At 43.5% G+C, this 20,638-nt stretch overlaps 1 protein-coding gene across 2 annotated transcripts in view; it reads right to left on the bottom strand.

The window, feature by feature from the left end:
• The window catches only part of ARHGAP45 (Rho GTPase activating protein 45), a 92,760-nt gene that overhangs the window by 6,679 nt on the left and 65,443 nt on the right, over positions 1-20,638 (bottom strand). Inside the window, exons 13-22 of one of the 2 annotated variants that reach the window (XM_066604747.1) lie at positions 18,987-19,177; positions 18,810-18,913; positions 12,050-12,130; positions 11,499-11,576; positions 10,165-10,334; positions 7,643-7,831; positions 7,312-7,449; positions 6,823-7,046; positions 5,263-5,485; positions 1,411-1,507 (exon numbers count right to left, since the gene is read on the bottom strand). In XM_066604747.1, coding sequence (XP_066460844.1) covers positions 1,411-1,507; positions 5,263-5,485; positions 6,823-7,046; positions 7,312-7,449; positions 7,643-7,831; positions 10,165-10,334; positions 11,499-11,576; positions 12,050-12,130; positions 18,810-18,913; positions 18,987-19,177 — 1,495 coding nt within the window. The remainder of the gene's footprint in view (positions 1-1,410; positions 1,508-5,262; positions 5,486-6,822; positions 7,047-7,311; positions 7,450-7,642; positions 7,832-10,164; positions 10,335-11,498; positions 11,577-12,049; positions 12,131-18,809; positions 18,914-18,986; positions 19,178-20,638) is intronic. The other variant, XM_066604749.1, reaches the window with a different exon arrangement.

A 20,638-nucleotide genomic window follows, 5' to 3' on the forward strand; every position in this document is an offset into this window, starting at 1 on the left:
TTCGATGTCTGTCTGATAGAGAACAGATGGGTGAGAAGGGTTCTGCGGGGTGCAGATAGATGTAAGCCTTCTGTGAGAAAATCGGTCCCCTCTTGGGCCCTTAATGTGGTGCTAGAAAGTCTATGTAAACCTGTTTTTGAGCCAATACAGGAAGTATCCCTTAAAAATCTATCTATTAAGGTAGTCTTTCTAGTAGCCATCACAACCGCTAGATGGATTGGGGAGTTATAGGCACTATCTTGTAGGGAACCCTACTTAGAGGTATTGGAAGAGTGGAAGATCAAATACTATTGAGCCTAGATCCATACTTTTTTCCTAATGTGGTGTCCACATTTCACATGGAACAAGAGATAGTTTTGCCCTCCTTTTGTCAAAACTTTGTCAGAATGACAAAGAATGGCGTTTACACCATCTAGATGTCCGTCGTGCAGTCCTGACATATTTACCAGTCTCACAGACCTTTAGGAAATCAGATAATGTATTTAGTCAATTCCAGGGTAGCTTACTCTACTAGCGCTCTCGCTTCCTCACGGGCCGAACACTGCGGAGCATCGACAGAGCAGATTTGTAGGGCCGCGACCTGGTCTAGTGTCCATTCATTTTCTAAGCACTGTCGCTTGGATCTCCATTCTGGTAGAGAATGCGCTTTAGGGCGGAAGGTCCTCCAGGCAGTGGTCCCCCCTAAGGTCACAATCATAATCTGGTATTGCCTCCATCTGTGCCGTCAGGATGGTTAAACTGGAATCGCTAATTCCTTTTCCATGAGTCCATCATGGCGGCACGCACTTACCACCCTCGTACATTACTGTATATTGTGCGTGTAAACAAAGCCGTATGTTGTTTTTTTCAGCAACAATAACAGATTGGGCCACGTATCCGTTGTGATCATTTGAAGCCACTGGAGATAAATGGTGGGAGGGGGTCTTAAGAACTCTCTGCTTCCTGTCCCAACGAGCTCAGGCGGGGCGACCTCCATGTGTGCCGTCAGGATGGACTCATGGGAAAGGGATTAACGCTAAGAAGAATTCCAGTTTTCTTTAGGCTCCTTTAATATTTTAGTATGTACTGATTTTGTATTCACTAGTGACCGTCTTAACTTGCAGTAACCAACAGATACGGGGTCCAGAGGGAGCCTGTGCATGCGGAGGAGCACTGCTGATTCACAAGAGGCGCCTTCACTTGTCATCAGCACAGATTCGCAGTTTGTACTTGTGGCCAATGACACAAAATATAGGTAATTACCGTGAAGCCATGTTTTCTATAGAGAAGGCTTCCCTAATTACACAATCAGGATCTCCTCCTGTTCTTCAGTGTGAATATAAAGCCCCTTCACATGTTACATGTTCTCCAATGAAGTCATTATGTTGTGGCTTCTCTTCTTTACACTTATACGGCATTGAGGGCACTCACCTCTGAATACTGTAGACTGGAAATCAGATGCAACTTCACTCACTTCCTCCTCAGGCGTGACTTGAAGTTTCGGAACACCTTCCTGTGAAGAGGCGTCCTGCGCAGAACAAAAGATCAGCATTAAAGTGAGTTTAGAGTTCGTTCCTGCAGAGCCGTCCTTTATGGGGATCTATGGAAGCGCTACGGCCTTATGGATCAAAGCAACCTCCACATGGAAGGGAAAGCTGGACTGATAGGTTGCTACAGGGCAAAGTCCTAGCACGTTATTCTAGCTGGGTCTCACTTGCTGTTTGTTCTGTTTAAACAGCTTCAGTCATTTCATCAAACTTTCCATAAATCATACGAATAGAAGAAAGGTTATAATAAATGTTTCCTCCTCCATTTATGAGGCACTTCTCATCCCCTTCCTTCCCGTACTGATTGTTCACTCTCAATTTACTGGTTAAATCTATCGAAAGGCAGAGACAGGATAGATTATCAGCTTACTGAGGGATCAGGTTACAGCTGCTGCCGACATAAGGCCGGGCTCACACGGCATGTGCTGTACGCACGTGTAATACGGGGGAGCCCACAGGCAATCAAATACACTTCCTTACGCAGTCCCGCTCACATTACGTGCCCTTGTTCTCTATAGACGTGTAATCAACGGCGCCCATACGCAATTGTATTGTGTATGGGTGGGGTGTATACACGCTGTTGCTTTGCAACGGCGTGCGAAATAAAAACAAAACAAAAAAACAGGTGGATGAATGTCAGCATGCATGAGATACGCTGTCATGCGCAGTGCAATTTCGCTGCCATATGCTCTGATAGGCCGGGTCATCGGCGGCTCCAGGCAAGATTTAATGCTTATAGCCGGGGAAGCCCGGCCTTAGTTTGTGGAAAGGGGGAGGAGGAGGAGGAAGAAGCAGCTGCAGAGAGACACACACAGACTGCTGTTTCCAGTAGATGTTTTGTTGTTTCACCCGACTGCTGAATTCACAGCTACACTGCTCAGTACTGCTCCTCCATACTGCTACTTCTTAGTATGTGTTAGAGAGAGACAAGAAGCAGGGTCTCTGCTCTTTCCATGTGTAGTGTATGCAGACATAGTCGCATCTAGCCTACATCCACCAGGGAAAACTGGCAGAAAATGCCATATACAAGTCATATATGTACGTCATGCACACACATGAAATGTCACCTGAAACAACAGGTAAACTTAGTTAAGGCTGTAAATATGAATCCTTTTTGTATCATCTTCTATCTTGTATGCCTTCGCCTCTGTCATATTATATTGTTGTCATTTTCCTTTAACAAGAATTTTGCAGATAGGCAATAACAGTTCAAAAGGCCTTGATCAAATAGAATGTCCTATGCTGGGGAGATAAAGAATCCAGACTGGCGGTCTTGTGTCAGCGCAAACTGTTCTGCAGGAAGAAGCTATATCTTATTGTTTAGACATTTTTGTACATTTTGTTTTGAGAAATCTATTACACATAGTTCCAATCTGCTTGAGAGAAGTCTGCCTGACAACTAAGATGTTAATATTCTTGTTTAGGTCAACTAACCAATAATAATACATGAATTACAAGTATCACAAGTGAGGCGTGTTCTAGTCTCATAGCAAATGTCTTTTGTATATATACTGCTGCCTGTTACTGGAATAACGCAGATGACTTCCTATCACATCCAATGTGTGTGCGGTCTGCAAGTTACTTCGAGCTCGAATATAAACAGTTAATTTGGAAACCTAAAGACATAGTAACATAGTTCGTAAGGCTGAATGAAGACAATGTCCATCTAGTCCAGCCTGTCTAACCTCCTGTTTTGTTGATCCAGAGGAAGGAAAAAAAAAACCCAAGAGCAGAAGCCAACAGCCCTTTTGGGGAAAAAAATTCCTTCCCGACTCCCTAATGGCAATCAGACTGTTCCCTGGATCAACCCCTAATAGTTCCTACCTGCCTGTATACCCGGATTAACAAATAATCTTAGATTTATAGCCTATAATATCCTTCCTCTCCAGAAAGACATCTAGTCCCTTTTAAACTCCTCTATGGATCCTGCCATCACCACATCCTCAGGCAGAGAGTTCCACAGTCTCACTGCTCTAACAGTAAAGAACCCCTTTCTATGTTGGTGATGAAACCTGCTTTCCTCTAATCGTAGCGGATGTCCTCTTGTTACCGTTGCAGTCCTGGGTGTAAACAGATCTTTGGAGAGATCCTTGTATTGTCCCCTCATGTACTTATACATGGTTATTTGGTCGCCTCTTAACCTTCTTTTTTCTAGAGTAAATAGTCCCAGTTTTGGTGCCTCTCAGGGTATTCCAGTCCCGTCATTCCATGTATTAGTTTAGTTGCCCTTCTTTGAACCCCCTCCAGCACTGTAACATCTTTCCTGAGCCCCGGTGACCAGAACTGTACGCAGTATTCCATGTGAGGTCTGACAAGTGCCTTATATAGTGGGAGGATAATGTACTCGCCCCTCGCCCCTATGCCTCTTTTACTGCACCCCAAGACTTTATTTGCTTTTGCAGCAGCTGACTGGCATTGGTTGCTCCAGTTTAGTCTACAATCCACTAGTACCCCCAGGTCTTTTTCCATATCCCTTTTCCCAAGCAGTACCCCATTTAGTGTATATTTGTGACATCCGTTCCTCCTGCCCATGTGCATAACCTTACATTTATCAACATTGAACTTCATTTCCCATTCCCCCCCCCCAAGCCCCCGGCTTATCTCGGTCCGTTTGTAGCCGCACGTTGTCCTCCATTGCATTAATTATATTGCATAGTTTTGTGTCATCTGCAAATATTGATATTTTGCTGTGCAGCCCCTCTATCAGGTCATTGATAAATATGTTGAACAGAGTGGGGCCCAATACTGAACCCTGTGGCCCCCACTAGCGACTGTGGCCCAATCAGAATATGAACCATTTATTTCCACTCTCTGCTTTCTATCATTGAGCCAATTTTTAACCCAATTACACACTTTTTCACCCAATCCAAGCTGTCTCATTTTATATATTAGCCTATTATGTGTCACGGTGTCAAACGCTTTAGAGAAGTCCAGATATACGAGATCAATAGACTCTCCCAGGTCCGGCCTAGAGCTTACTTCATCATAGAAGCTGATCAGATTTGTCTGACATGATCAACCCCTTCATGAATCCATGCTGGTGAGGAGTTATTCCCTTGTTCTCCTTGAGGTGCTCATCGATGGCGTCTCTCAGAATCCCCTCGAAAATTTTTCCCGTTACTGAGGTGAGACTTACCGGCCTGTAGTTACCAGGCTCACTTTTGGTCCCCTTTTTATAAATTGGAACCACGTTTTAGAAATCTTTATTGCTACACTAACAGTTTTAAAGTAAAACTTTCTAGCACTCTAGTGTAATTGGATATTTCAGTTAAAGCAAACCAGGAGGATTAGACACCAATTCTAGATGTCACATAAATCCAGTCTCGCCTAATATATCTAATATGATGACTGACATTGTACAGTTGTATTGGCAGATAGTACACAGCTAGGGCTCTGCTCACATCCACATCGTTATTTACACCATAAACGAAAGGCCCGATGCAGCGCTGGATCCGTCACAACCAACTACCTGTGCATATAAAGTGCAGTAAAAGAAAAAGGTGATCCGATATACAGAAGCCCGATGGAGACTTTGTGAATGGGGCCCTGTGGATATGTTTGACATATGTGCAAGGAGCTTTTTCAGGGCGAGGCCGAACATGTGCTGCAAACGCAGTGTGAACATCCAGCCCAACGGTTCTACATCAAGAAATACTTTGCATTCAATCAGTAATAAATAGCTGTAGGGTCATCAAAAGTCAGCGGACATTGTAAGATAATGAAGGCCTGAACTTACATCACTGCTCCGCGATAACTTATCCATTGCTAGAGGAGACTCCTGGAAAATCGCATCAAAGAAGACAATAAGTGCTTCCACGATTCGTGCTTGGTGAGGATAATCCACAAGAGAGGACAGAGAAACGGTAGCATCCGTAGGTCGCGGCCGCATTAGCGCAGGCCCAAAGACAATGCCCAGGTTGCTGGGGCTCATCTTATTGATTTGCTCTTGCTCTGAAACTCTGCAGGGACATCAATGCCAACATTAACCACCATAATACCCGATCACATCCGTTATATCCACGCATCCTTTAATGCTGCACCTTCAATAGTGTTGCTACATGGATGGACGTTATGTGCTGCTTAAAGGGGTTGGTCACTTTGGGGTGACATCAATGCAAAGATGATTGTATGACTAACTAATATATTTGTATTACAGCTTCTACCCCATTCTTCTATACAACAAAGCCACACCCCTATTGACCCCGCCTTGTCCTGAGATGTCCTTTGACCCCAAGATGGTTGCTTATGGAGGGGTATGGGGCCCTTAAATCATCCAGAAGTTATAATACAAGTGTCTAACAGTCATATTAAAAACACCTTGTATTGATTTCTCCCAAAAGTGGCCAACCCTTCTAAAATTCTCATGGTCTTCAGTCGAGTGAAACTGTGAAAATGTGAGCAAAAAATGCAGCCAATCACCTTAAAGGGGACTTCATACAATGATCTAGTAAAGCATCTATGGTGACCTCCATGCATCGGACGGCAACCAATGCCAGCTCTGAGCTAGCCGCGCCTCTTGTGCTACACTGTTGTGACGCTCCTAGAAGTCAATGGGAGCTACAGAAACAACATAACGCAGGCAGCTACACTGTTCCCGTAACTCGGTAGCTGCAGGAACAAGGGAGCTCACTGAGCTGTTTGCTAGAAGTCCCATCAACTTCTTTAGGAGGCATGGAAACAGAGTAGTTCAGCGGTTCCTGTTAACCTGCCTACTTCGTAATCTGCTATGTTCACATCTTGGCCACGTTTGGTCGAGATGGTAACACTCATTTAACGGTCACAGAGGGCCCCTAAGTAAGAACAGTCTATGCTTTCCAGTAGCTCAGCATAAAGCCCCTCCTTGTGTCTCAACAGCAATCAACTAGTAATACGTGAGCTATGAAATTCATCAGTTCAGTCCCTTATATGGAACCTGACAGACCACAGGAAGATGGTTTTAAGATGGAAGTGCCCTCCCTTACATATTGGGCCCCTGTGCAGCAGCACATATAGTATGTCTACCCCGGTCACAAACCCCGACAGTCCCTTCTCTGTCACTTCCATCACTGAGCAGTAAACATTTCCAGGTTTAGGGCAAAGAAAGCTGGGAATATCTGGAGATATTACTACAGACAGTTTTTATTATATGGTGGATGAGGCCCCCAACCGGGTCAGTGATTGGTTAGTAAATTAGCCAAGATATCAGAAGACACCGCTGTCACGTAAAGTGAAAGTGATCCCAACTTATTTACTACCACTTTAGTCTTCCAAAGACACAACAGTTCCTTATTCTCCTCCTCCTGCACAGTAGACATACCTGCACAGATGCTTTACCAAATACTGCAGTGTGACTCTGTTTTCAAAGGGCAGGTCCTGTAGCAGTTCCTTCAGTCTCTCCACCATGGCCAGGACCTCTGGCTCGGTTTCTGCCCCTTTGTCCTCCAGTCTGGATGCTTTGCCAGTTTCACAATCACGTAGACTTTCTTTCGCAAGACCCATCAAACCATTATAGAGCCGAAATGGCATTATAGGCTCAGGGAGCTGAAGTGGTAAACATATTGGGGTTATTCATAGTTAGTTACCCCACTGGTCACAAACACTGCATTGCTTTATAGTATGGCATTAAGTGTAGAAATAATAATAATGGCATTAGTTGTTACACACAATCATTTTGGAAGCTAACGTTGGACGTTTCCCTGTAGGCTCCAGTGTACGGTCTGTTGGGCGCACTGGATTGGGAATTGAGATCATGGAAAAAAATTAAGTCCCCTAAAATTATGGGAAAATGTGTGTAAATATATTTCACCTGACGAAGATAGAGTTTCAGGACATTGCTCAGATCATGTGGCGAGGCCTGGGAAAGCTCTACTAACTCCTTCCCATTTTCAAATGCCTGGCACAGCTTCTCCACCCGAGTCTTGACCCCATTCACACGATATATACCCTAGAAGGCAATCGGAGATGACCAGTAAAGATGAGGCTTAGAAGCAATGCATGACAACGGTGGAGAACAGATGTTTCTACTGAAGCCTTGTGACACAACTCATGGTAAGCGGATATGCTGATCTAGAAAGTTTAGGTCTATTAGATAAAAATGTTTAAAGAAAGCCTCGCCTGAATATTCGGTTCTTCCTCACCTTCATGGTTAGAGCTCGTGCTTCTATCTCTGAAACACACTTGTGAATAAGGAAAGGCACCAGGTCTGGAGATCGCATTGCTGCCTCCGAGAAGTTCCTACCAAACAACAGTAATCGACCTTGCAATTTCTTGTGACCACATTGTATCGCCAAAGTTTCCAAACATTTCTTGTGACAAGCGAGCGAACACTGAGAATAGAGAGAAAGGTGTGGAAAGATCAAGTATCCAGGAAGGCAGCGGAGCAACAGCGAGAATATAATTGCATCGATGGTTCCCTTCCTACAACATGTAAAACCTCTAGTGAGATTTCGACAATATTCCCAAATGTATAAAAGCGTCCTCCACTGAGAACAACCCCTTCATACGGAGCTCTGCTGACTGGATCATCAGATGGTATCACTGCGGGAACCTCGTGGCACTTGAGTAGCCGTTCTCCACCAGAGATAGAGGTTTTTTGCACTGACACTTGACCAGAAGAGTCTAGGTGCATCAAAGTCTGGCTGATCATCGCCTCGCTGCACAGATTGAGTCACACGGATGTTTAGAGAACGAATGTTGGCAAACATTATTGGACAACAGGCTTTTGCAATGTTTATTGTGGTTCACACTCCTTCCCTCTTTCTTTAACCCCCATTGGGGGGGGGGGGGGTCATAAATAAATATGAATCTGTATCGTCTGTTTTATGACTGGACCTGATCAGGAGATCCACTCCGAGAATTGTGTTGTCCCATATAGTATGCCATACATTCCGGAGCCATAATTCTCTAGTGTTTGTTGCAGCTACACTATTAGCCACTCAGCAGTTTCGGCTACTTGAGCCCGGGGACTCTAGAAACCTTGGAACTTTTTTATGTTTCTAAGGGCGCCCACCCACTGGCGTTTTTTTTTTCCGATTTGCGATTTTAACATTACAAGTCCCATAGACCCCTGCAGAAAAAAAATGCTGCGAATTTCGCAGGGAAAAAAAAACGCCAGTGGGTGGGCGCCCTTATAGAGTTGCTCAAACACTTGTACAACCCCGGGAAGCAAGCAGTCATAGTAACATAGTGTGTAAGGGCGCCCACCCACTGGCGTTTGCGATTTTCGTGCGTAAAAAACACAGCGTTTTCGGCGCGTTTTTGCAGCGTTTTTCGCTGCGTTTTTGCGGCTTTTTCGCGGCTTTTCCATTAATTTCCATTGACTTTCATGGGTGCATTAGGAGAAAAATAAGGACACATATGCAACTGACAGTTCCTATGTTAAAAATCGCAACGCACCGCAAAAAAAAACGCCAGTGGACAGGAGTACATTCAATTCTAATTGCTCTTGAGAAAAAACGCAAAACGCAAAGAAAAAAAAAATCGCCAGTGGGTGGGCGCCCTAAGGCTGAAAAAAGACCCATGCCCATCTGGTTCAGCCTATTATTCCCGCTATGTTGTAGTTTTTCTCAGACATTATTACTTTTAGCTTGTCTACTTTATTGGTCAGACCTCTAACATTAGTCACCTCATTGGTCAGACCTCTAGCATTAGTCACTTCATTGGTCAGACCTCTAGCATTAGTCACCTCAGTGGTTGGACTTCTAGCATTAGTCACCTCATTGGTTGGACTTCTAGCATTAGTCACCTCATTGGTTGGACTTCTAGCATTAGTCACCTCATTGGTTGGACTTCTAGCATTAGTCACCTCATTGGTTGGACTTCTAGCATTAGTCACCTCATTGGTTGGACTTCTAGCATTAGTCACCTCATTGGTTGGACTTCTAGCATTAGTCACCTCATTGGTTGGACTTCTAGCATTAGTCAGCTCATTGGTTGGACTTCTAGCATTAGTCACTTTATTGGTTGGACTTCTAGCATTAGTCACCTCATTGGTTGGACTTCTAGCATTAGTCACCTCATTGGTCAGACCTCTAGCATTAGTCACCTCATTGGTTGGACGTCTAGCATTAAGACCTATTTAGATGGGTTGAATGTCGGACAAACGATGCCCAACACTCGTCCCCGCATACATTCGCTGCGGTGCTGCTGCATGGGAGCTAGTATCGCTGGCTCGCTCACAGAGCAGCCAGCAGGGGAGTGGGGAGGCTGCAGGAGATTTTTCTCTTCGCGCTCCCCCCCCCCTCTCTATTAACTTTATACAGCAGCTGTTCAGTACTTAATGTCCGCTATGTTAAGTCAATAGAGAGGGGCTGGGTAGAGCGGGGAGAGAAATATCCTCCAGCCGCCCCGCTGTGAGCCAGCAATACCAGCTCCTGTGCAGCAGCACCGCAGCGAGTGTATGCGGGAACGAGTTTCGTGCATTGTTTGCCCGACATTCCTCCTGTCTAAATGGAGCTTTAGTCACCTTACTGGTCAGACTTCTAGAGATTTTTGGTAATGTTTTTCTATTTATGTATATCCCTATTAACTATTCTGCCAGTTCTAACTGTACTAACCCCTCCCACCGTTCCACCTCCATTCCCATTACTTAGTCCCAGGCCACTGTCTAGACTATCTTCTTTAATACTTCTTCACTCACCAACCATGTCTGATCTCTTACCTCCTCACATTCAGCTCCTTGGAAGTACACATAACTGTTACACTCCCGGCATTTACTTGGTGTCCGCAGTTTGCGTAGCCTGTGAGTCCGAGCTGCCCGGGATAAGCCAACATTACGGAATGGACCACTGGAAAGAGGTACTTCCAAGGAAGAAGGCAGCCCGTTAATGTCTAAAGAAGAGATAACATAATAAACAACCGTATTTTCCTTGTTAGGGCTGAGTGCCCAGAAGATTGGTGTTTTTCATCAATATTTTCTATTTGGAATTTGGAATTCTTCTATTTTCCATTAAATTGCATTTGGATTGAGGATTTGAAGTAAGGGCCTGCTCACATCTCATTCCCCAGGAGTGCCATTGGGATTTCCACTTAAAATGCTGAAAATGGCCCCCTAGATGGGATCCTGGAGGAAGTGAATAGATCTGTTTCGTCAGGTTTCTGTTCATTTCCAGCATTTTGTGCCATCTTATTCTTTCCAGCACAAACGGAAACCTTCTGGAATACGGGCCTATGAGTGTCTATTCAGTGCTGCCGATTATGAGATTATAAAGGTAAAGCCCGCCAGCATCCCTGATTGTTACCAATCACTGATCCCTATTCACTTGGGAAGATCCTCATTAGATACCATCATATACAAACATTGAAGTGTAAAAAGTACAAGACTTAGGAGAATTTGTTTGCTTTTTGGGGGGTCTTCCCATGCAGAGCCGGATCGGGGCTCCAAGTTTGCTGTGACTTGAGATTGGAATGTTGGTAAGTATGCCTATGACCATTGTCTGTCCAACCCAGGGGTCCCCAACTCCAGTCCTCAGGGACCACCAACAGGTCATGTTTTCAGTATATCCTATAAAGAGAACACCGGTGGCCATGTCTGAGGCCCCGACAATTATATCACCTGTGCAACACTGAGGAAATCCTGAGAACATGACCTGTTGGTGGTCCCTGAGGACTGGAGTTGGGGAACACTGCTCTAACCTATGGCTTTGATACCAGATTGCATTTTGATATAAAAGACCAGATAAACGGCCGTTTATTTCCAGTGCCAACTAATATATATTTAAAGGCGCCAGATGCCACGGCTGCAGAAATCCCAATATGCCTGAAAATATTGGGTTGTGTTATTTGCAAGGTGTGGAGACCTCGCTGCAAGGAGCACCGATACAACAGAATGTGTCGTGGCTCCATAGGGGTCGCAGCACGGGGTCGGGCCTAGCATTTACTGGTTACCGTACAAAGATCACATTCACTCCTAGTGACAATGTAGACAGTTATTTGTGAGACATCTTTGGGGAGTCTGGTTCACAGTTTGAAGGCTCATAGAGCCGGCGTCACAACCTTGTTCTAGTGAAGACAGTCTTTTGGGTTCATCATCTGCGGGGGGTGAAATTGGTTGCATCAAGTTTTCTGGGAAACCTGTACAAATGAGACACAAAGTAACATTACTCGAGAAGGAGGTTTTGTGGCTGAACGGAATGTATGAAATACCAAGAGCTGTATGTGGATATAGCTTGTGGAAATGGGAGATGGAACAATACCTCTATGGCGCCACCTACTGGAGGGCAACATTCCTGCAAGTCAATGTCTGACCTTTTAACAGGTCTTGTAACAATGACTGGGAATAGGAGCCAAAGCCGGAGTCTTCTCCAGAAGGAAAGCATAACCATGCAGACTGTTTCGGGGTTTTCACCCCTCATTAGTGTGCAGTAGGTTGCTGGCTGGGTAAGAGGCCTATGACGTAGGATGGAAGGGGTTACGTTTCTCCTTAGGGAGAGCATCTAGAAGGTGTGAGGAGATCTATCAGGCCATGCAGGCTCTTCTGGGAAATTTATGCAAATAGAAAGCGGGTCAATGCCTCCACCTAGTGTAGCTTGTGCTTTATCTTGTACCTGCTGATTGCTTGCTCTCAGTCAGGTCTCCTTCAGTCAGAGCACTAGGCCATGACTTATGCACTTGATGGCCTTTTCCTCCTGATAAAATGATAAATAGTTAAAATTAATTTATGGGACAATTACACAGAGCAAATACCGTTCAGATCGCTGCTTAGAAAGGTCCAGGAATACGAAGAACAGCCGCTCGTTTGCTTTTACACGGAGCAATAATTGCTCATGGCTTGTCTGCCATCAATCACAGAGGCGACCTCCAGTCATGACTGAGACTTTACATCTGACAACAATTGCTCAACCAGCGACTATTTGAGACTCGGGTGAAAAGATTCGGGGGGCGCCGGGGGTGAACGAGGGGTTGCAGAGGGGAGGTTGCGTGGCCCTCATTTGTGTTGTATCTGGAGGACACAGATATCTTCATCTGAGTGCGCTCCGTATGATATCTCATATCTTCATCTGAGTGCGCTCCGTATGATATCTCATATCTTCATCTGAGTGCACTCTGTATGATATCTCATATCCTTATCTGAGTGCGCTCCGTATGACATCTCATATCTTCATCTGAGTGCGCTCCGTATGACATCTCATATCTTCAGCTGAGTGCACTCTGTATGATATCTCATATCTTTATCTGAGTGCGCTCCGTATGACATCTCATCTCTTCATCTGAGTGCGCTCCGTATGACATCTCATATCTTCATCTGCGTGCGCTCCGTATGACATCTCATCTCTTCATCTGAGTGCGCTCCGTATGACATCTCATATCTTCATCTGCGTGCGCTCCGTATGACATCTCATATCTTCATCTGAGTGCGCTCCGTATGACATCTCATATCTTCATCTGAGTGAGCTCTGTATGACATCTCATATCCTCATCTGAGTGCGCTACGTATGACATCTCATATCTTCATCTGAGTGCGCTCCGTATGACATCTCATATCTTCATCTGCGTGCGCTCCGTATGACATCTCATATCTTCATCTGAGTGCGCTCCGTATGACATCTCATATCTTCATCTGAGTGCGCCCCGTATGATATCTCATATATTTATCTGAGTGCGCTCCATATGACATCTCATATTTTCATATAAGTGCGCTCCGTATGACACCTCATATCTTCATCTGAGTGCGCTCCGTATGATATCTCATATCTTCATCTGAGTGCGCTCCATATGACACCTCATATCTTCATCTGAGTGCGCTCCGTATGACATCTCATATCTTCATCTGAGTGCGCTCCGTATGACATCTCATATCTTCATCTGAGTGCGCTCCGTATGACATCTCATATCTTCATCTGAGTGCGCTCCGTATGACACCTCATATCTTCATCTGAGTGCGCTCCGTATGACATCTCATATCTTCATCTGAGTGCGGTCCGTATGACATCTCATATCTTCATCTGAGTGCGGTCCGTATGACATCTCATATCTTCATCTGAGTGCGCTCCGTACGACATCTCATCTCTTCATCTGAGTGCGCTCCGTATGACATCTCATATCTTCATCTGAGTGCGCTCCGTATGACATCTCATATCTTCATCTGAGTGCGCTCCGAATGACATCTCATATCCTTATCTGAGTGCGCTCCGTATGACATCTCATATCTTCATCTGAGTGCGCTCCGTATGACACCTCATATCTTCATCTGAGTGCGCTCCGTATGACATCTCATATCTTCATCTGAGTGCGGTCCGTATGACATCTCATATCTTCATCTGAGTGCGCTCCGTATGACATCTCATATCTTCATCTGAGTGCGCTCCGAATGACATCTCATATCCTTATCTGAGTGCGCTCCGTATGACATCTCATATCTTCATCTGAGTGCGGTCCGTATGACATCTCATATCTTCATCTGAGTGCGCTCCGTATGACATCTCATATCTTCATCTGAGTGCGCTCCGAATGACATCTCATATCCTTATCTGAGTGCGCTCCGTATGACATCTCATATCTTCATCTGAGTGCGCTCCGTATGACACCTCATATCTTCATCTGAGTGCGCTCCGTATGACATCTCATATCTTCATCTGAGTGCGGTCCGTATGACATCTCATATCTTCATCTGAGTGCGGTCCGTATGACATCTCATATCTTCATCTGAGTGCGGTCCGTATGACATCTCATATCTTCATCTGAGTGCGCTCCGTACGACATCTCATCTCTTCATCTGAGTGCGCTCCGTATGACATCTCATATCTTCATCTGAGTGCGCTCCGTACGACATCTCATATCTTCATCTGAGTGCGCTCCGTATGACATCTCATATCTTCATCTGAGTGCGCTCTGTATGATATCTCATATCTTCATCTGAGTGCGCTCTGTATGATATCTCATATCTTCATCTGAGTGCCGCCCGGTCGCCTCGCATCCCCACTGACTTAATAGGTGAATCACAAGCTGCCTTTATTCACGTGATCCGTGTGAGAGACTAATGTGTAACGTGCTGGAGGATCCCGTCTGTTGTAGACGTGGACAGTGAGTACGGTTGTGGACCCTTGGCCTAACGCTTCTAGCTTGTTCCCCAGAACCGCATCTGACGGTACCCCCACACTCGTTGCACTTTATATCTCCGCATGCGCAGATCCTGGCCGCTGAGCGACTTGTATGTCTGTCTACTTAGTATAAAACATGGTACAAATGAAGTACTTTTACGTTCTGTGTCACTCCTAGATTGTGAGCTCTTGTGAACAGGACGCACACTTTTAGTGTATAGCTATGTAACCTCAGATTTAGTCTGTTCATGTTGCGCTCTGAAGTGCTGCAGGTGCTGGGGTACCGCTAGGGGGTTGCAGGAGTCGCAATTGCAACCTAGCCCCTTAGCGAACGGGGCCCACGGGGCCCTAGCCATACGCAGTATCACTGTTGGGGCCTGCAGGATGGCTGTGGGTGGTGCTGAAGGAGGGAGGAGCTGTTACTGGTAAGTCAGCAGCCAATTACAGGCTGCAGACTCCCCCACGCGTGCCCCTCCCTCCCACTGAGAAACTGCAGTTGTGATTGGTCCAGCCGGTGGTGTACTTACAGTATTGGGGAGCGGAGGAGTACATGCGGTGGTAAGTACTGTAATATATGTACTCAAATCTGTATAGCTGGTATAACTCATACCAGCTGTACATATATACCTATACACAGGAGATCCCCAGGTTATACCAGCATGCTGCACATCACTATATACAGGGGGATGAACATCTTCTGTATACACTGATATAGACTATGTTGGTATACGGCTAACTTCACAACGGCGAGCACAATTTCCCTGCAGATGCAAGACATTCTTATATCAGAACCGCCTCGCGGACAGCAGCGCCGAAGGATCACGGAGTTTCTTCCATTGTTTTCAATAGGGAAAACTCGTACCGCATGCACCGAGCGCCGAGCGCGATGCTGCCACTGGCCTCATTGAAAACAAAGGCAATGCGGTGGCACGCCCAAATGTTAGGCACCACGCGATTTGTTCCTCGCATCGCACTGCAATTATTGCTCATGTGTATGACCCTATGGGAAGCAACGATGTTCATATTTAAATGAGATTTGTGCGTCTCGCAACACACAAATCTCATGCAGTTTTCTCAGCCGTATGATAATGGCCTAATCTGGGGATCTCCTGTATATAATTATATATGTACAGCTGGTATAAGGTATACATCTTCCTGTATATAGTGATATGGAGCATGCTGGTATAACCTGGGGATCTCCTGTATATAATTATATATGTACAGCTGGTATAAGTTATACATCTCCTGTACATAGTGATATGGAGCATGCTGGTATAACCTGGGTATATCCTGTATATAATTATATATGTACAGCTGGTATAAGTTATACATCTCCTGTATATAGTGATATGGAGCATGCTGGTATAACCTGGGGATCTCCTGTATATAATTATATATGTACAGCTGGTATAAGGTATACATCTTCCTGTATATAGTGATATGGAGCATGCTGGTATAACCTGGGGATCTCCTGTATATAATTATATATGTACAGCTGGTATAAGTTATACATCTCCTGTATATAGTGATATGGAGCATGCTGGTATAACCTGGGGATCTCCTGTATATAATTATATATGTACAGCTGGTATAAGTTATACATCTCCTGTATATAGTGATATGGGGCATGCTGGTATAACCTGGGTATCTCCTGTATATAATTATATATGTACAGCTGGTATAAGTTATATATCTCCTGTATATAGTGATATGGAGCATGCTGGTATAACCTGGGTATCTCCTGTATATAATGATATATGTACAGCTGGTATAAGGTATACATCTCCTGTATATAGTGATATGGACCATGCTGGTATAACCTGGGTATCTCCTGTATATAATTATATATGTACAGCTGGTATAAGTTATACATCTCCTGTATATAGTGATATGGAGCATGCTGCTATAACCTGGGGATCTCCTGTATATAATTATATATGTTCAGCTGGTATAAGTTATACATCTCCTGTATATAATTATATATGTACAGCTGGTATAAGTTATACATCTCCTGTATATAGTGATATGGAGCATGCTGGTATAACCTGGGGATCTCCTGTATATAATTATATATGTACAGCTGGTATAAGGTATACATCTTCCTGTATATAGTGATATGGAGCATGCTGCTATAACCTGGGGATCTCCTGTATATAATTATATATGTTCAGCTGGTATAAGTTATACATCTCCTGTATATAGTGATATGGAGCATGCTGGTATAACCTGGGGATCTCCTGTATATAATTATATATGTACAGCTGGTATAAGTTATACATCTCCTGTATATAGTGATATGGAGCATGCTGGTATAACCTGGGGATCTCCTGTATATAATTATATATGTACAGCTGGTATAAGTTATACATCTCCTGTATATAGTGATATGGAGCATGCTGCTATAACCTGGGTATCTCCTGTATATAATTATATATGTACAGCTGGTATAAGTTATACATCTCCTGTATATAGTGATATGGAGCATGCTGGTATAACCTGGGGATCTCCTGTATATAATTATATATGTACAGCTGGTATAAGTTATACATCTCCCTGTATATAGTGATATGGAGCATGCTGGTATAACATGGGGATCTCCTGTATATAATTATATATGTACAGCTGGTATAAGGTATACATCCTGTATATAGTGATATGGAGCATGCTGGTATAACATGGGGATCTCCTGTATATAATTATATATGTACAGCTGGTATAAGGTATACATCCTGTATATAGTGATATGGAGCATGCTGGTATAACCTGGGGATCTCCTGTATATAATTATATATGTACAGCTGGTATAAGTTATACATCTCCCTGTATATAGTGATATGGAGCATGCTGGTATAACCTGGGTATCTCCTGTATATAATTATATATGTACAGCTGGTATAAGTTATACATCTCCCTGTATATAGTGATATGGAGCATGCTGGTATAACCTGGGGATCTCCTGTATACAATTATATATGTACAGCTGGTATAAGTTATACATCTCCTGTATATAGTGATATGGAGCATGCTGGTATAACCTGGGTATCTCCTGTATATAATTATATATGTACAGCTGGTATAAGTTATATATCTCCCTGTATATAGTGATATGGAGCATGCTGGTATAACCTGGGTATCTCCTGTATATAATTATATATGTACAGCTGGTATAAGTTATACATCTCCTGTATATAGTGATATGGAGCATGCTGGTATAACCTGGGTATCTCCTGTATATAATTATACATGTACAGCTGGTATAAGTTATACATCCCCTGTATATAGTGATATGGAGCATGCTGGTATAACCTGGGGATCTCCTGTATATAATTATATATGTACAGCTGGTATAAGTTATACATCTCCTGTATATAGTGATATGGAGCATGCTGGTATAACCTGGGTATCTCCTGTATATAATTATATATGTACAGCTGGTATAAGTTATATATCCTGTATATAGTGATATTGAGCATGCTGGTATAACCTGGGTATCTCCTGTATATAGTTATATATGTACAGTTGGTATAAGGTATACATCTCCTACTGGTAGGGGCGCGGTCTCCATATATAGTGACATGGACCATGCGGCAGATACGGTGTATGGCTGCGAGTGTACGCACCTGACCGCATATCTCCTGCACGGTGTGACTTTTTTACATTCACGTTCCGTGTCAGAGGGGGGTTGTATATGGGAACGCCGGCGATATACAATGTATTGTATGGACAGCATTTCATACACTGACTATACCAATGTATAGGGCTCATGCTGCAAGGTATGCAGAGACATGCAGCGCTCTGTGATCTATTCCCCGTGCGTCCCAACACGCAGTGTCTGCAGGCACATGTGCACGGAGCGGGGACTCCATCCATCGCGTATTGCGTGTCCGTGCAACGCATCTGTAATATGTGGTGAAAACACGGTCGTGGACACGAGCCCACAGACTGTCCTTGTTGTCTATAGCAACCAATCACAGTGCAGCGTTCATCTTACCGCAGCAAGTTCAGAAATGTAAGCTGCGCTGCGATTGGTTGGCAGGGGCAAAAAGGAGAGTCTGTCAGACAGTTGTGCTAAATGAAACTTTTTGAGTTTCTGTTTCCATTGGTATTTCAGTGTCTTTAAACGGGAGTAATTAGGGCTTCAAATGGGGAAAATCATTAGTAATGACCCTGTATGTAAAGCTAAGGGGGAGGTGAGGAGAAGGCTGATTCTAGTAGCCCCTCTATGGCCAAAGCCGTTGTAGGAGATAGCCTCCTGACATGTTCTCACCTCTCCTCTCCACAGGACGCTCCTCTCCTGCGCCCTCTTTATTGTCTGCAGACGAAAAATCCTTTGAGTTCAAGCTTGACTTTCTGTTCCGCGGGCACGGTGACCTAAACACACACAAAGTTATCCAAAAGTACAGAACTGATGTAGAATAATAGAGGAAGCGCTAACATGGCATACACTGATATCTGCGGGGTGTAGGGCTGAAAGTCATAGGACATTTCCGGCTCTGATCCAAATCCAAGTTGTCTAACATAGGAGGCGTACTGCTGGCCCAGGTCGTACAGCTTACTGCTCTCACATAATGTCTGGAACCCCACTGGTAGCGGCGCGGTCTCCATATGCATGCTCTGATAATAGGAGATGGTGGCCTGGAGAGAGACAGAGGAATGGCCGTAACAATCATATAGTAGAGAGTGCATACAGTACAGGATATAGTAGAGAGTACATACAGTATAGTATATAGCAGAGTACATACAGTACAGGATATAATAGAGAGTACATACAGTACAGGATATAGTAGAGAGTACATACAGTACAGGATATAGTAGAGTACATACAGTACAGGATATAGTAGAGAGTACATACAGTATAGTATATAGTAGAGAGTACATACAGTATAGGATATAGTAGAGAGTACATACAGTATAGTATATAGCAGAGTACATACAGTACAGTATATAGTAGAGAGTGCATACAGTATAGTATATAGCAGAGTACATACAGTACAGTATATAGTAGAGAGTGCATACAGTACAGGATATAATAGAGAGTACATACAGTACAGTATATAGTAGAGAGTACATACAGTATAGTATATAGTAGAGAGTACATACAGTATAGTATATAGCAGAGTACATACAGTACAGTATATAGTAGAGAGTGCATACAGTACAGGATATAATAGAGAGTGCATACAGTACAGGATATAGTAGAGAGTACATACAGTACAGTATATAGTAGAGATTACATACAGTATAGGATATAATAGAGAGTACATACAGTACAGGATATAATAGAGAGTACATACAGTATAGGATATAGTAGAGAGTACATACAGTACAGGATATAGTAGAGACTACATACAGTATAGTATATAGCAGAGTACATACAGTACAGTATATAGTAGAGATTACATACAGTATAGGATATAGTAGAGAGTACATACAGTACAGTATATAGTAGAGAGTACATACAGTATAGTATATAGCAGAGTACATACAGTATAGGATATAATAGAGAGTACATACAGTACAGTATATAGTAGAGATTACATACAGTATAGGATATAGTAGAGAGTACATACAGTACAGTATATAGTAGAGAGTACATACAGTATAGTATATAGTAGAGAGTACATACAGTACAGTATATAGTAGAGATTACATACAGTATAGGATATAGTAGAGAGTACATACAGTACAGGATATAGTAGAGATTACATACAGTATAGGATATAATAGAGAGTACATACAGTACAGGATATAATAGAGAGTACATACAGTATAGGATATAGTAGAGAGTACATACAGTACAGGATATAGTAGAGACTACATACAGTATAGTATATAGCAGAGTACATACAGTATAGGATATAATAGAGAGTACATACAGTACAGTATATAGTAGAGATTACATACAGTATAGGATATAGTAGAGAGTACATACAGTACAGTATATAGTAGAGAGTACATACAGTATAGTATATAGTAGAGAGTACATACAGTACAGTATATAGTAGAGATTACATACAGTATAGGATATAGTAGAGAGTACATACAGTACAGTATATAGTAGAGATTACATACAGTATAGGATATAGTAGAGAGTAC

This window comes from Eleutherodactylus coqui, chromosome 5 (assembly GCF_035609145.1).
Source record: "Eleutherodactylus coqui strain aEleCoq1 chromosome 5, aEleCoq1.hap1, whole genome shotgun sequence".
Classification (NCBI taxonomy): domain Eukaryota; kingdom Metazoa; phylum Chordata; class Amphibia; order Anura; family Eleutherodactylidae; genus Eleutherodactylus; species Eleutherodactylus coqui.